The following is a 12,977-nucleotide window of genomic DNA, read 5'->3' as shown; positions in this document are numbered from 1 at the left end:
CTGTCTTTGGGTGACATCCATTTCCAGGGCCCTGGATTATATCTGTAAGTGAAGACTCCCAAATTCACTTCTCTCCTCTGCCCTCTTCTGAGTCCCAGAGTCTAACTGCGCTCTTGACATCTCCTGGCTGTCACAGACGTCTCACATTTAATGGGCTCCACGTGAAAGGTCCCAGCCCCTCTCCCAGCACCCCCTCACCCCATCATCCAGTTCCCGTGCTCACTGGCCCTGCCTCTTCCCTCCCATACCCTGTCCATCTATCAGTCCGTGTGTCTGTCCTCTTCTCTCCTTTTCTGGGTTCAAGACACGTCCACCTCTGGCACAGATTTCTGCGGCTGCTTCCTGACCGCCTCACCGCCCCCATCCCCTCCCCCGCCCCGCCCCGCCTCCACTGCCCATTCTAATGCACTTTCCCTGTGGCTGCAAGACGGCCTTTTAAAAACATCAGTATCAGTTAGGTCTCGTGTCACTTCTCTGCTTAAACCCTCCCATGGGGGAAACTTACATACATATGACTAAGTGAGAGAAGCCCATCGGAAAAGGCTACATACTGTGTGATTCCAACGATATGACACTCTGGAAAGGCCAAATATGGAGACAATAAAAATACCAGCGGTTGCCAGGTACTGGGGGGAAGGAGGGGATTTTTAGGGCAGTGAGCACAGAGGAGGATAGAGCACAGAGAGCACAGAGGATTTTTAGGGCAGTGCAATGCCTCAGTATGATTCTGCAATGGTGGATACGTGTCATGACACATCTGTCCAAACCTAAAGAACGTACAACACCCAGAGTGAACCCTAATGAGCACTGTGGACTTGGGTAATGATGACGTGTCAGCGTAGGTTGAGCTGTAACAAATGTTCCATCTGGTGGGGGATGTGGTAAGGGGGACACTGTGCACGCGTGAGGGCCGGGAGTACATGGGAAATCTCTGTACCTTCCCTCAATTTGCTATGAAACTAAAGCTCTTCTAAAACATAAAGTCTTTAAAAAATGAGGGAGAAACAAAAGACTTTTTTTTAACAAGGAAAATTGAGGGAATTTATCATCAGAGGAATGAACTACAAGAAGTATTAAAGGAATTTCTTCAAGAGGAGAGAAAATAACCATATGAAAATTTAGACTACACAAAAGAATAAAGATAACTTTTAAAACTCCACCACAGAAAGACAAACAACCTGATTCAGAAATGGGCAAAGGATTTGAATAGACATTTCTTCAAAGAGGATAGAAGAATGGCCAATAACCATATGAAAAGATGCTCCACATCAATAATCATTAGGGAAATGCAAAGCAAAACTACGATGAGATACTACTTCACGTCCGTTATAATGGCTACTATCAAAAAAACTAAAAAACAACAAGTGTTGGTGAGATTGTGGAGAAATTGGAACCCATGTGCGCTGTTTGTGGGATGTAAAATGGCGCAGCCCCTATGGAAAACAGTATGGAGGTTCCTCAAAAAATTAAAAACAGAGTGACCACATGATCCAGCAATTCCATTTCTGGTTACATGACCAAAAGAATTGAACGTAGCGTCTTGAAAGAGATATTTGTATGCTCAGGTTCACTGCAGCATTCTTCACAACAGCCAAAAGGTGGAAGCAACCTAAGTGTCCATCAGTGGATGAATGGATAAGCAAAATGTTGTCTATACAAACAATGGAATATTACTCAGCCTTTAAAACAAAGGAAATTCTGCAATATGATACAACATGGATGAATCTTGAAGACAACGTGTAATGGAGCATTTCATATATGAAAACAATAGGACAAAGGCAGGAGAAGCAACCGTCTAATACTAAACACAAAGTTGTATAATATTTTAAAGATAGACAGTGGTAAGGTAAGTATGTATATTGTAACCCTAGAGCAACAATGATAAAATAAAGAAGTATAGTTCATAACCAGTAGTGGGAACATTCAACTAAGAAAAATTAAGTCAGTAAAAGAGGGAAGAAAACCCAAAGAGTAGATTAAAAAATAAAATAAAATGAGCAAACTGTCTCATGGCTTCCCTTTGCAGGATAAAATCGGAATTCCTTGGAGGGTCCCAACAAGGTCCACTCTCCCCCTCCCATGCTGGGCTCAGGCTCGGGGCACTTCCGGGAGGCACTGAGCTCTGCCCCTCGGGCTGTGGGGCTCCCCCACCCCACCTCTCCCTGCACCTGTTTCCTCGCAGCCTTTCCTGAGGCTCACTCCTCACCCCCCAGGTCTTGCCGTAACTGTGCTGTCATGTTGCTCTTCCAGCCTGAGTCCTGCACCGCTAAGGATTTCCTTCGAAACACTAATCACACATGGAACTTGAAAATTAATTGACCTGAGCACAGGGACTCTGTCCTCCGCTAGACAACCAGCCTGGCTCAATGCACAGCAGACACTTCACTGGAAGGACGACGACACGAAGGAAGGGTGGGTTCCCAGCTCTGCTTCCCTCCTCCCATCCCTCAGCCACCTGGAACCACTGGCTCCCCATCTCCAGGCCTGTTCTCCAGTCCACCTCTTACCTGCTGAACCCCTACAGGACTCGGCTGAGATACTGCTCAGCTGGAAGCCGCTCAGGCCCCCTGTGGGGACAGAGCCCCAAAAAGCAGTTTCCAGGCTCTCGGCCTCACATAGAAAGGTGCTGGCTCAGGTAGTAAATGGCCATCGACTGTGATCAAATGGCCATCAGCTGTGGCTAGTTGGCCGTCAGCTATAACCAGTGAGCCGATGGGCACTAATATAACTGCCATGGCTAGGCTAGCAAAAAAAGGGGGGAGCTAGCAAGAAGATGGTGGCTGAGTCTGCAAGCGGCACAGTGAGGGTTGAGAATTGTGTGGCTCTTGGTTCCTGTGTCTCCAACCCAGCCGCCAGTGAGAGTATAGTGGTGTGACTCCCCTACCTATGGCTCCGTGGGTGTTCCTGTTTGGCCTCACCATGTCCTGCGTTCTTATGTGGGGAGTGGGACCAGAGACCCCGCAGGCCGCCCTGCACGACACCCCCTGTGCTGGGTCAGGTCCCTCTCTGTGGCCAGAGGCTTCCAGGAGTCCCCTCCCTGCATTTGTCACCCTGGAGAACTGCTGCTCGTCTGGACAGTGCCTGGAGGGCAGGACCAGGTGTGGCATATCTACAATGCCCAGGGGCCCCACCTGGCTCAGAATCGATGCTCAGCAGCTTCTGTTTTATAATCCAATGCATGGAAGACAGAGCAAGGCTGGGTGAGTGGGGCCTGGGCTCCAGTCCACCAAGGGGCTCCACCAGGATGGAGGTCCTGAATTGGAACCTTCTGGCCCAAGACAACAAGCTCCCTTCTGGGATGAAAATGTCCCGGGAGACCCCCTCCCAGACCCTCTAAGGGCTGGCTCCAGCCTTGTCACTTCAGAGGGACCCTTCCCTGGCTCAGCCATCATTGCTCTCTCTCTGGGGCAGGAGTCGGAGCTCCTAGCTCTCTGAATCAGATGCTACGGGGCCAGGGTTGTCACTGCTGGAGACCAGAGTGGCCTCCTCTCCTGTCTGAAGGAAGGGTTTGCTCAGTCAGTCAAGATGTGGGGTGGAGGGGGTGGGAGGGGACACCTCTCTGAACCGACTTGGGAGAGTCCTATTTATAACCGGCAATATCCATCTGCATGCTGACAGTTAATGCACTCCTGCCCTTCAAAACGGCCCTCTTTTCATTAAAGTTGTCCCCACGGAGCCTCAGCTTGGCAACACTTTCCCAGCTGTTGGCCTGAGCTGTTGTAAGCACCCAAGTTGAATAAAACGGCATGACCTTCGAAGCAATTCAGATGTTTTATAAAATTTGACACTGTCCCCTCCCCAAACTGGGGTAGATTGGACCCTGAAGTCCAAGTTTGGCCTAGATTTAGGTATCACGTAGGTCATTATTCAACACAGAAACACGGGGCTGTGCTGATTCTGAGACCTTGCACCTTCGTGCCCCCGTTTCTTCATCTGTAAAATGGGCCTAATCATGCTTGCCTCCTGGAGCTGTGAGGGCTAAGCAAAGGAAAACCCTTAGCACTGGATCTGGGATGCATTGAGTGTTCCATAAATAATAGCGTTCTTTTACTGTTGCTATTGTTTTTAACACTAAGGTGACATGGGATAGTGGAAAGGGAACTGACTTTGAGGTCAGATATTTTGTAGTGTGATTTTGTGCCCACGACCTCCCTGGGCCTCACTTCCTCCATCTTTAAAATGGGGCTAAGAATGTCTATCCTGTATTGATGTTGTGATGGTCAAATAAAATCATATCCGTAAAGTGACGGGTGATGGTTCGGCAAGGGTTGGTGGATTTTAGCGATAAGGAGAACCAGGCCCAGAGAGGGCAATGTCACGCCCAAAGTCACACAGGATGTGTTCTTGGTAATGACCTCACTGGGGTTCTGTGGGTGGGTCAGAGGGTCCGAGAATGCAGAGTTGTGGAGTTTTGTATATTTCTTCTGGGGAAATTATCAGAAGTTTTCATTAGATTCTCAAAGGGGCCATGCGCCCCACAAGTGAAAGAACCACTGTCCTAATTTACCCCCCTTCACTTCCTAGGTGGAGAAACTGAGTCTCAGAGAAGGCAGGGTCACATGGTAACTTACACACAGATTTCCAAGGGAATGGAACCCTCAAATGCAGGTCCCCCTTCTTCAGGAAGCCCTGTGGGTGTCTAATACTAGGTATATGCTCCTTCGAAACAGTCCTGCTTACAGCTCTCCTAATTTTTCAAAATCCGTTCACATCTGGCTGCTGATGTGAACCCACCCCATAGACTCCTGGCTCCTGGAGGTTCTCAGGGTCAGCCACATTTTGGGGGAACTTGGCCAGATATCCCACTTTTTTGAGAGGTGAAGCAGGTAGCCCTACCCTGTGCAACAAACACAGGCATTTACTGACTGCGTTGAGAGTGGGACCAGGGGGCGGGAGGGGGTTCCAGCTTCAGTGACTGAGCATGGTAAGCAAGCACTTCTGGGGAATCTGAGGACGGCTCTGGTTGGGAGTGGGTGGTGAGTATGAGGTGCTGTGGGACCCGGGGGGGGGGGGGAATCTCAGCAGAGTGCCACTCGCCTCCCCCTGCTGCCATCACCCTACTTCTCCACCTCTCACCTCTAGCCCTGTCATGTAGGACCAGCAGGCAGGGTCCTGACTCTCGGACAAGGCCCAGCACCTTCTCGTTTTGCTCTCGTACAGCTGCTACCGGAGTTTCTGATCCGATCTCTTCTCATTATTTCCTGTCACCTTGGAATGACGCCAGGGGCCCTCTCCAGGACACACAGAGCTGGTTCTCCTGTTTCCAAACCAGCCCGATGTCCCATCCCCAGCCCCCTCTTTATTTTAATCCACAAAGCGGCTTCTGCAAATAATAGCACACACCACCAGGTTTGACACAAAAATGATGGGGGAACCAGCGAAGGAGATGATTATGCAAAACAAAAGTGTCAGATTCACCAGCTTGTGTCTTCTTCCCCCTCCGCTCTCTGAGCACTTGGGAGGGGGGGTCCCTCCCTTTTTCCTGGAGCTACTTGGTGAGCGACAGGCCCCCAACAAGTCCTGCTCACAAAAGGTCGGGAGAGAGACAGGCAGGAGGTATGCTGGGGTGGGGGTGGTATGAGCCATGGGGGCAGAGTGGCCTCAAGGAGGACACACCTGAGGGAGGATGCTCTTGCCATTCCCCGCTGTGCTTGCTGAAAGGAGCCGCCTCCCACCCGCTCTGATCCTGTCCATTTTTTCTTCTTCCCATTCTGCTTCTCCCTGCCTTCTGCTGTCTTTCCTCACCCTGGAATGGTGACTTTGAATGGGGTTTGAGGTGCAAGTAGGCAGAGCAGACATTTTGGCCAAAGTCCTAGATCCACTCGTGCTAGTCAGAGATAGAGGAGTTCTGGGGGCACGTAAGGTCCCCCCAACTCTCGCACTAGGGGATCACAGGGCATTCGGGGCCTCACTTATTCCCTATTCTTCATTTTCCATGGGAGGGCTGGCCCAGAGTGGGGCTGGGGTTGTCTGGTCCTCCTGGCCAGTGGCATCCGCGACCGTTTTGGTCACACCCTGTCATTCTTCACACCGGCCCAGCCTACAGCACCTGTTCACCCTGGCTGTGTGGTCAGAGGTTCTAAGAGGACTTTCCTCCCTCTCCTTGGGGGCCCAGCCCAGGCGGGGTGCCGCGGAGAGCTGCTCACCTCCTGCCTGCCTCGGCATCACGGTAGTCCTCGATGGCCAGCCGCAGTTTGCGTCGGTGCAGGGAGCTGCACACACCCAGGCCCAGCTCCAGGTCCTCATCACTCAGACTCAGCAGCACCTGCTCCCCAGGAAGGTGGGGACTGAGCACCCGGAACGGAGGTTCCGGAGTGGGCGCCTAAGGCTGCCAGGACTGCTGCCAGGGCGCAGGCGAGCCACAGAGGGGTCTGTGGGGGTGCAGGCGAGCCACAGGGGGTTCTGCGGGGGTGGGGGCGAGTCACAGGGGGGTCTGCGGGGGTGGGGGCGAGTCACAGGGGGGTCTGTGGGGGTGCAGGCGAGTCACAGGGGGGTCTGCGGGGGTGGGGGCGAGTCACAGGGGGGTCTGTGGGGGTGCAGGCGAGTCACAGGGGTGTCTGCTGCCTGGGGCTGCCTCTTCCCGTCTCCCTGCCCGACTTCCAGGCCGTCAGGGCAGAGCACTTAGAGCATCTCTGCAGCGCACCTGGAGCTGGGGCCTGGGGCCGGGGCTGCAGGAGGTGAATGCATCACCATCCCGGCGGAAAGAGCCCTCTAGTCAAGTCCTGCCAGGTAAAGAAAGGCTAGTCCCATTTTAACGAAGAGGAAACTGAGGTTCAGAGGGCTATGTGCCATACTGGGGAGACACGATGATTTACTGGGGACACCGGAGCCTGATACCAGGTCAGAAGGCTCCTAGATTATATCTCCTCCTACCCTGAGGGTGGGAGTGGGGGTGGGGTGGGCAGGCCAGCTCTGCGTTGGGAGAGCTCATGGGAGGGTGAGGGGGGCTTTCCCTCCGGGGTGCTGGAGGCGCCCTACCTTCCCGCTCTTCACGTTCTCCGCACACGCCTTGACGTACATGGGCATGGCCATGACCACCTCCAGCCAGGCCTGCACGGCGCCGGCCTTCCAGTGGGACATGGGGGTGGTCCTGACCAGCTCCACCTGCTGCAGCCGGTCCATCTGCTCCTCGCCCTCTGATAGGCTAAAGCTCTGCCTCGTGGGGCTGCACTGGCTGTCCGAGTCTGCAATACACAAGCGCACGGGGCCATGCTGGGGAGGGGATGGGACCAGGGAGTGGATAGGCTGCACCCCTGGGGGTATGGGAGGAGGGCAGGGATGTCGTCCCGCCCCCCCCACGCATTTCTTTTCAACATCAAAATGGCTTTTGTTTCATTTTGCCACCCCTGCCCCATTACAAAAGTAATCTATGGCCCGCCCACAATGAAAAGAATTGTATAAACTTAATCCGGAAAAGAATAAAAATAAAACACAGCGAAAATCAATCCCCAATTCCACACACTCAAGAGACAGCAGCTGTTAGTATTAGCTAAGTATTCTTTGGGATACACAAACGCCCACGAGACAAACACACACAGACCCACGCGCTACACCATGTGTTCCATTTTTGTAGTATGCATGCTCTTCTCATGTACACGGCAGAGGGCATCCTTCCCTCTCAGGAGGGACCCGTAATATCTTCTGACTGCACTGGACTCCTCGAATGGATGTTCTGTAATTTATTTCACTCGCCTCCTGTTGATGGGCAAGCGTCGGTCCCCACTTCCTCTTATTGCAAACAATGCAGCAGCAGTCATCTTTAGGCAGCTGGGTGATTTATTTTCTTAGGATAAATGAAGCCCCAGCTGTATTCCTTAACACACCGAAGCCTGTTTCTGGAGTGATCCTCACACGCACCAAAGTCTATCCACCAGCATTTCCCGACCCTGTTCTTCAATCCGTGGTTGGCTGCATTAACACCTGATAAAAATGTCATGTTCAGGTTGCACAGACTCGATCGAGGGGGGAAAAGAATCTCTTTGTCTAGAGCAGGGTTAAATAAAAACCCGACAGACAAACTCAATACCATGAGAAATGACAAGTATTAAAAAAAAGTAAGCCTGATTAGAAAGGCCCTTACCAATACTGTGTATCGTAAATCATAATGATGGGAAAAAAATCCTTATCTGTCAAATCCGGCACACAGTTAAAACACGCGTATTAAGTACACACAGGTGTTAACAGTTACTGAGGGGAAGAACGAGGTTATCTCCCTCTTGCTATATGCCTTTGCGTATTATCAAAGTTCTCTAATAAACATGTATACATTTACAGTAAAAATTGGAAAAAATTACAAAGTAGGAAGCAGTATAAATGGTCATTGATGGGAGTTTATCTGAGCGAATGATGCGCCATTCATATGTTGGAATATATACGGTTAAGGAATTTGTCACAGAATATTTTTGACATGAGAAAATGGTCAAAAAAGAAAAGAAAAGAAAAGAAAATGGTCAGTATCTATTGCCAAGTGAAAAAGCATAGTACAAGACGGCATTGGGTACAATGCAATCCCAATCATCTTTAAATATATATATATATTTATATATATATATAATGTTATATACTAGATATAATTATAATTGTGTATACATATGAATATATACATATAAATTTGTATATATATAAATTTGTATATATACATATATATACATTTATGATATAAAATACTAGATGGATAAATGTTAAGTCTTTACAGTGGAAAGGGGTGAGGAGTAATTGTGAGTGTGTGTGTGTGTGTGTGTGTGTGTGTGTACGTGAATGTGCGTGTGTGAGTATTTGAGAGTATTCGTGTCTGCATACTTTTTTGTTTCCCAAGTTTTCCGCAGGGGCTATATTACTTTTGAAATTGAAAAAGAAAAAAAACCCCACAGCCTGGAAATCTTACTTTTTAAGTTACAAAGCCCCTCCCCCCATTCCTCTACTTCCCTCCAATTAAATTCCTTTAACGACTCTTTGGAAAAGGCAGCATCAACTTGGTGACCACAAACTTCTCCCTCATCCCAGCTCTGCCAAAACCTCCCTCCCCAATGCCCAGGGGCCTCTAACTGTCCAGCCAAGAGTCCTTTGGAGCCAACAGCCACCTGGCCTGGAAGATGCCACCCAGTGTCCAACAAGGTGCTGGGCAGAGTGACCTAACTCTGGATGGGTAGGCATGATGCCTTGTGCCTCAGTTTCCACCTCTGTAAAGCTGCCATGATGCTGCTCTCTGCCTCCTCCCCTGAGTTGCTCTGGGGACTCAGTAGCAGTGGGTGTCACTGAGTGACAGTGGTTGACAGATGGGGCTTGCGTATGGTAGGACAGGTAGGGGTTGAGTGGTTACCAGAACATTATTATATTTCCCTTCTCAGGTGGACAAGTGGGGACGTGGCAGAGGGGCACAGAGCTCTGTGCAGGTCACCAGTTTCTGCACACGTGTTGCCTTGGTGCCAGGAATGTGGAAATAGCAGTTGCCTCTGCAGCCCCACATGGAGGCTCCAAGTTCTTCTGGTGAGAGAACTACCTGGCTAAAGGGGCACAGGCCCAGCCTAGGTGTCCCCTCCTGATGGTTCTGGGCTCCCAAGGACAGACTTCACTTGCAGGGAAGTCTTTCTGATCGGGTCCTTCAGGTGTTGGCCACTGGCACACAAACAGGATATTCTCCTTGGGTTGGAGAGAGCTGAAAGCCTCGGTCTGGTTCCTTTAGCTGAGTCCTATTTCTGTAACATGCTTCTGGGAAGATGAGAGATGATGAGTGGCTAAATCTGGTTACCCAAAATTCCAAGTCACAGCCCTTGCTGTCCATTTGGACCAGGCCTGTGGGAAGAGACTAGGTTTTGGAGCTGAACTGACCTTGGCTTTGGGCAAATTTCTTTAGTGGTTGAAGCCTCAGTTTTCCCATCTATAAAATAGGTATAATAATATCTACCTCCTAGGTTTATATGACTATTGTAAATTCTGAATATGAAGCCATAGTAGGCACTCGGTTGAGGATGGCTATTATTGGTAATAAAGGATGCCTCCTCTGAGGCTTAGCTACTCTGGGCTACACCTAGAATTCAGCTGTAGTTGCCTCAATTCCACGGCATTTCTGGGATGAAATGTGCCTTGAGTTTAGCTCAGGTGCTTAGAAGGAGAGAACACAGTCCCACTTGTTGTCAAGCCCACCTGGGTAGAAATTCATTTTCCTAGCTCTCGACTCCAGCCTGGTCCAGGTAGGATGGGCGGGGCTGTCTGTGAGGTGAGGGGTGAATTTGTGTATTCTGTGCCAAGGTGGGTGGTGGGGGGTGTTTGCAGTGCTTGGCTATGTCTCCCCAAGTAAGGGAGATGAGGGGCGTGGGAAGGGGAAAGATAGGAGAAGATGGGCAGCAGGAGTCAGAGAGAGAGAGAAAGATAGAGGGAGAAGGAGTGGGAGACGGAGAAGGAGAGGGAGAAGGAGTGGGAGACGGAGAGGGTGAGGGAGAGGGAGAGGGAGAGGGAGGAAAAGAGAACGCTAGAGAGGAGGGAAGAAAGACTAAAAGAGCAAGGCTTCAGGAGAGAAATAGTGCCACAGAAACAACAAACACAAAAAGCTGGGCTGGCTCAGTGGCTCAGGTGGTTTGGTGCCAAGGTCACTGGTTTGGAGTGCCGGGGGTGGGGGTGAAGGGGGGAGGGAGAAGAAGGGGAAAAAAGATAAAACAGGAAGAAGGAGTGAGTGGAAGGTAGAAAGGGAATGACAGATAAGCGGACAGATCAAAAAAAAAAAAAAGCAAACTTCCTGTGTGAGTGAGTGTGTGTTTTCCTGAGCGTGATGTGTTTTTGTGAGCGTGTGCAGTTACTCTGTGGCTAACAGGCCTCAGGGCTGTGAGGGGGAGCTGGCTTTTCAATTCAGCTTATTTATGGACTCCAGGCTCGAGGAATGCCAGAGGCCAAGCTGAGTTCATATGAGCAAACCACACATGTTGGTTTCTGAGAAAAGACAGCTAGCTCTTCACCACCCCCACCTCCTTCACCCACTGCCCAGGACTGGACGCCAAGGAGATCATGCAGCTGAAGGACTGAGAAGGGGGCAGACTTTGGGGTCATAAACCATTAATTAAAGGCAATTTCCCCAAACGCAGGCATGATGGTGCCAGATTTTATGTCCGGGATTTCATCAATCCTGCTTTTATTTCGCCTCTGTCTCAGCCCTGAGAGTGGAAATAATTCATGTTTATAGCCAGGCAGCTCAATGAGGGATGCAGAGTTCAAGGGACCAGCTGGGCCCTGGCAGAGTCTGAGGGGTCACCTAAAGGCAGACACTCTGGATCCTTCTGAACACTGGGAGGACTGGGGAGAGTTTGGAAGGAGAGGTTCTGTATTCTGCCCCGCAACACACACATGCCTGTGCCACAGAATGTTAGTCGTTAATTATTGAAGTTTCTCCAAATTGGGCTTATAGGGGCAAAATTCTGTTAGCCTGGAACAGGAGTTGGCAAGCTATGGCCTGTGGGCCAAATTCAGCCCTCTACCTGCTTTTCTAAATAAAATGTTATCGAAACACAGCCATGTCCATTTGTTCACACATGGCCTACGGCTGCCTTCCTGCTACAGTGACAGAGCTGAGTAGTTGTGACAGATTGATGTAAAATCCTAAAATATTTACTATTTGGCCTGTTCCAGAAAATCCTTTTCAGAAACATTGAAATTTTGAGGTTGACATTGGAATGATCTGGGTTTGCTTCTTACTAGCCAGATGAGCTTAGGGAAATGTTTTACATGTTCTCGGCCTCACTTTCCCCATCTGTGAAATGGGATGGTAATGACATCTAGTCTCACAGGTCTGTGTGAGGACTAAATGAGTGATGTCTGAGGTATACGAAGTGCTCAGCTGGGTGTCTGGCATACAGTGGGGTACTCAGTGACTGAGGGGGGCCCCTGGCCTCTGCAGCCTCATGTCACTTACAGTAGAGACTTGCTCTGTCCAGAATGGTAGCTACCAGCCACGTGTGGCTATTTTGAGCACTGGTAGTGTGGCTAGTCCACATTCAGAAGTGCCGACAGTATAAAAGACGCACTGGATTTTGAAGACTTTGTACAAAAATAATGTAAACTATCTTATTAATAATTTTTATATCGATCACATATTGACATGATCATATTTGGGGTCTACTGGATTAAATGAAATATATTATTTAACAATTGTCACCCCAATAAATTAAAAATAAATTTAAAAAAAATATATATTATTAACATTCCTTCCACCTATTTCTTTTTACTTTCGAATGTGGCCACTAGAAAAATCTAAAATTACGTAATGTGGCCTGCCTTCAAGTTTGGGCAGAGTTGATCTGGATGGAGAATTTCTGTTTGGTTGGTGGTTCTCTCATTTCATGCCCTACCCCTCCTCCGTGGGTTTGGCGATCAGGCACCCCAATTCTCTGGTTTTGGTTCAGTGGTTCTCGAAGCGTGGTCCCTGAGCCTGTAGCATCAATAGCACCTGGGAACTTGTTAGAAATGAGAATTCTAGGAACCCACCCCAGATCTCCTGACACAGAAATTCTTGGGGTTGGGCCCAGTGATCTGTGTTTTAACATGCCACCCGCCTCAGGTGATTCTCACGCACGCTGAAGTTCTAGACCCACTCTTTAATGATTACCCTTGACAACTTACCATGCATATGATTATAACAAAACCTAGCATTGATCAATATCTTAATACCCTCTCCTAAATAGTAAGATTATTTAAAACATATGAATTCTGATCACCCTTTCTGACTTACACCCTACCGTATCCAGTATTTTAATTCTGTCTTTTTAAAAAAGCCCAACAATTTAGACATTGTCATCATGATCATTTTATACTGATAATATTTGCTTAAAATAATTAACCTACATGTTTACCAATTTCCTGGTTCCTCATTTCTTCTTGTGTCTTAGACCTTACATCTAGGATAATTTTTCTTATTCCTGAAGAACATGATTTAAAAGGTCCTCTGATTAAGAGTATTTTGGTGGTAAGCTCTTACAATTTTTGTTTATCTG

The 12,977-nt window shown here is 49.0% G+C and overlaps 1 protein-coding gene across 5 annotated transcripts in view; it reads right to left on the bottom strand.

Annotated features, from left to right (window-relative positions):
* KAZN (kazrin, periplakin interacting protein) overlaps window positions 1-12,977 on the bottom strand; it is a 1,005,443-nt gene that overhangs the window by 17,075 nt on the left and 975,391 nt on the right. For 4 of the 5 annotated variants that reach the window (XM_033114228.1, XM_033114229.1, XM_033114230.1 and 1 more), the window contains 2 exons: window positions 6,979-7,184; window positions 6,147-6,265 (listed from right to left, as the gene is read on the bottom strand). In XM_033114228.1, coding sequence (XP_032970119.1) covers window positions 6,147-6,265; window positions 6,979-7,184 — 325 coding nt within the window. Of the gene's footprint in view, window positions 1-6,146; window positions 6,266-6,978; window positions 7,185-12,977 lie in introns of those variants that run through there. The other variant, XR_004423856.1, reaches the window with a different exon arrangement.

The sequence above is a fragment of the Rhinolophus ferrumequinum genome, chromosome 9 (genome assembly GCF_004115265.2).
Source record: "Rhinolophus ferrumequinum isolate MPI-CBG mRhiFer1 chromosome 9, mRhiFer1_v1.p, whole genome shotgun sequence".
NCBI classification, from domain to species: Eukaryota; Metazoa; Chordata; class Mammalia; order Chiroptera; family Rhinolophidae; genus Rhinolophus; species Rhinolophus ferrumequinum.
Note: the sequence above shows the minus strand (reverse complement) of the source record. Positions and strands in the feature narration are given on the sequence as shown.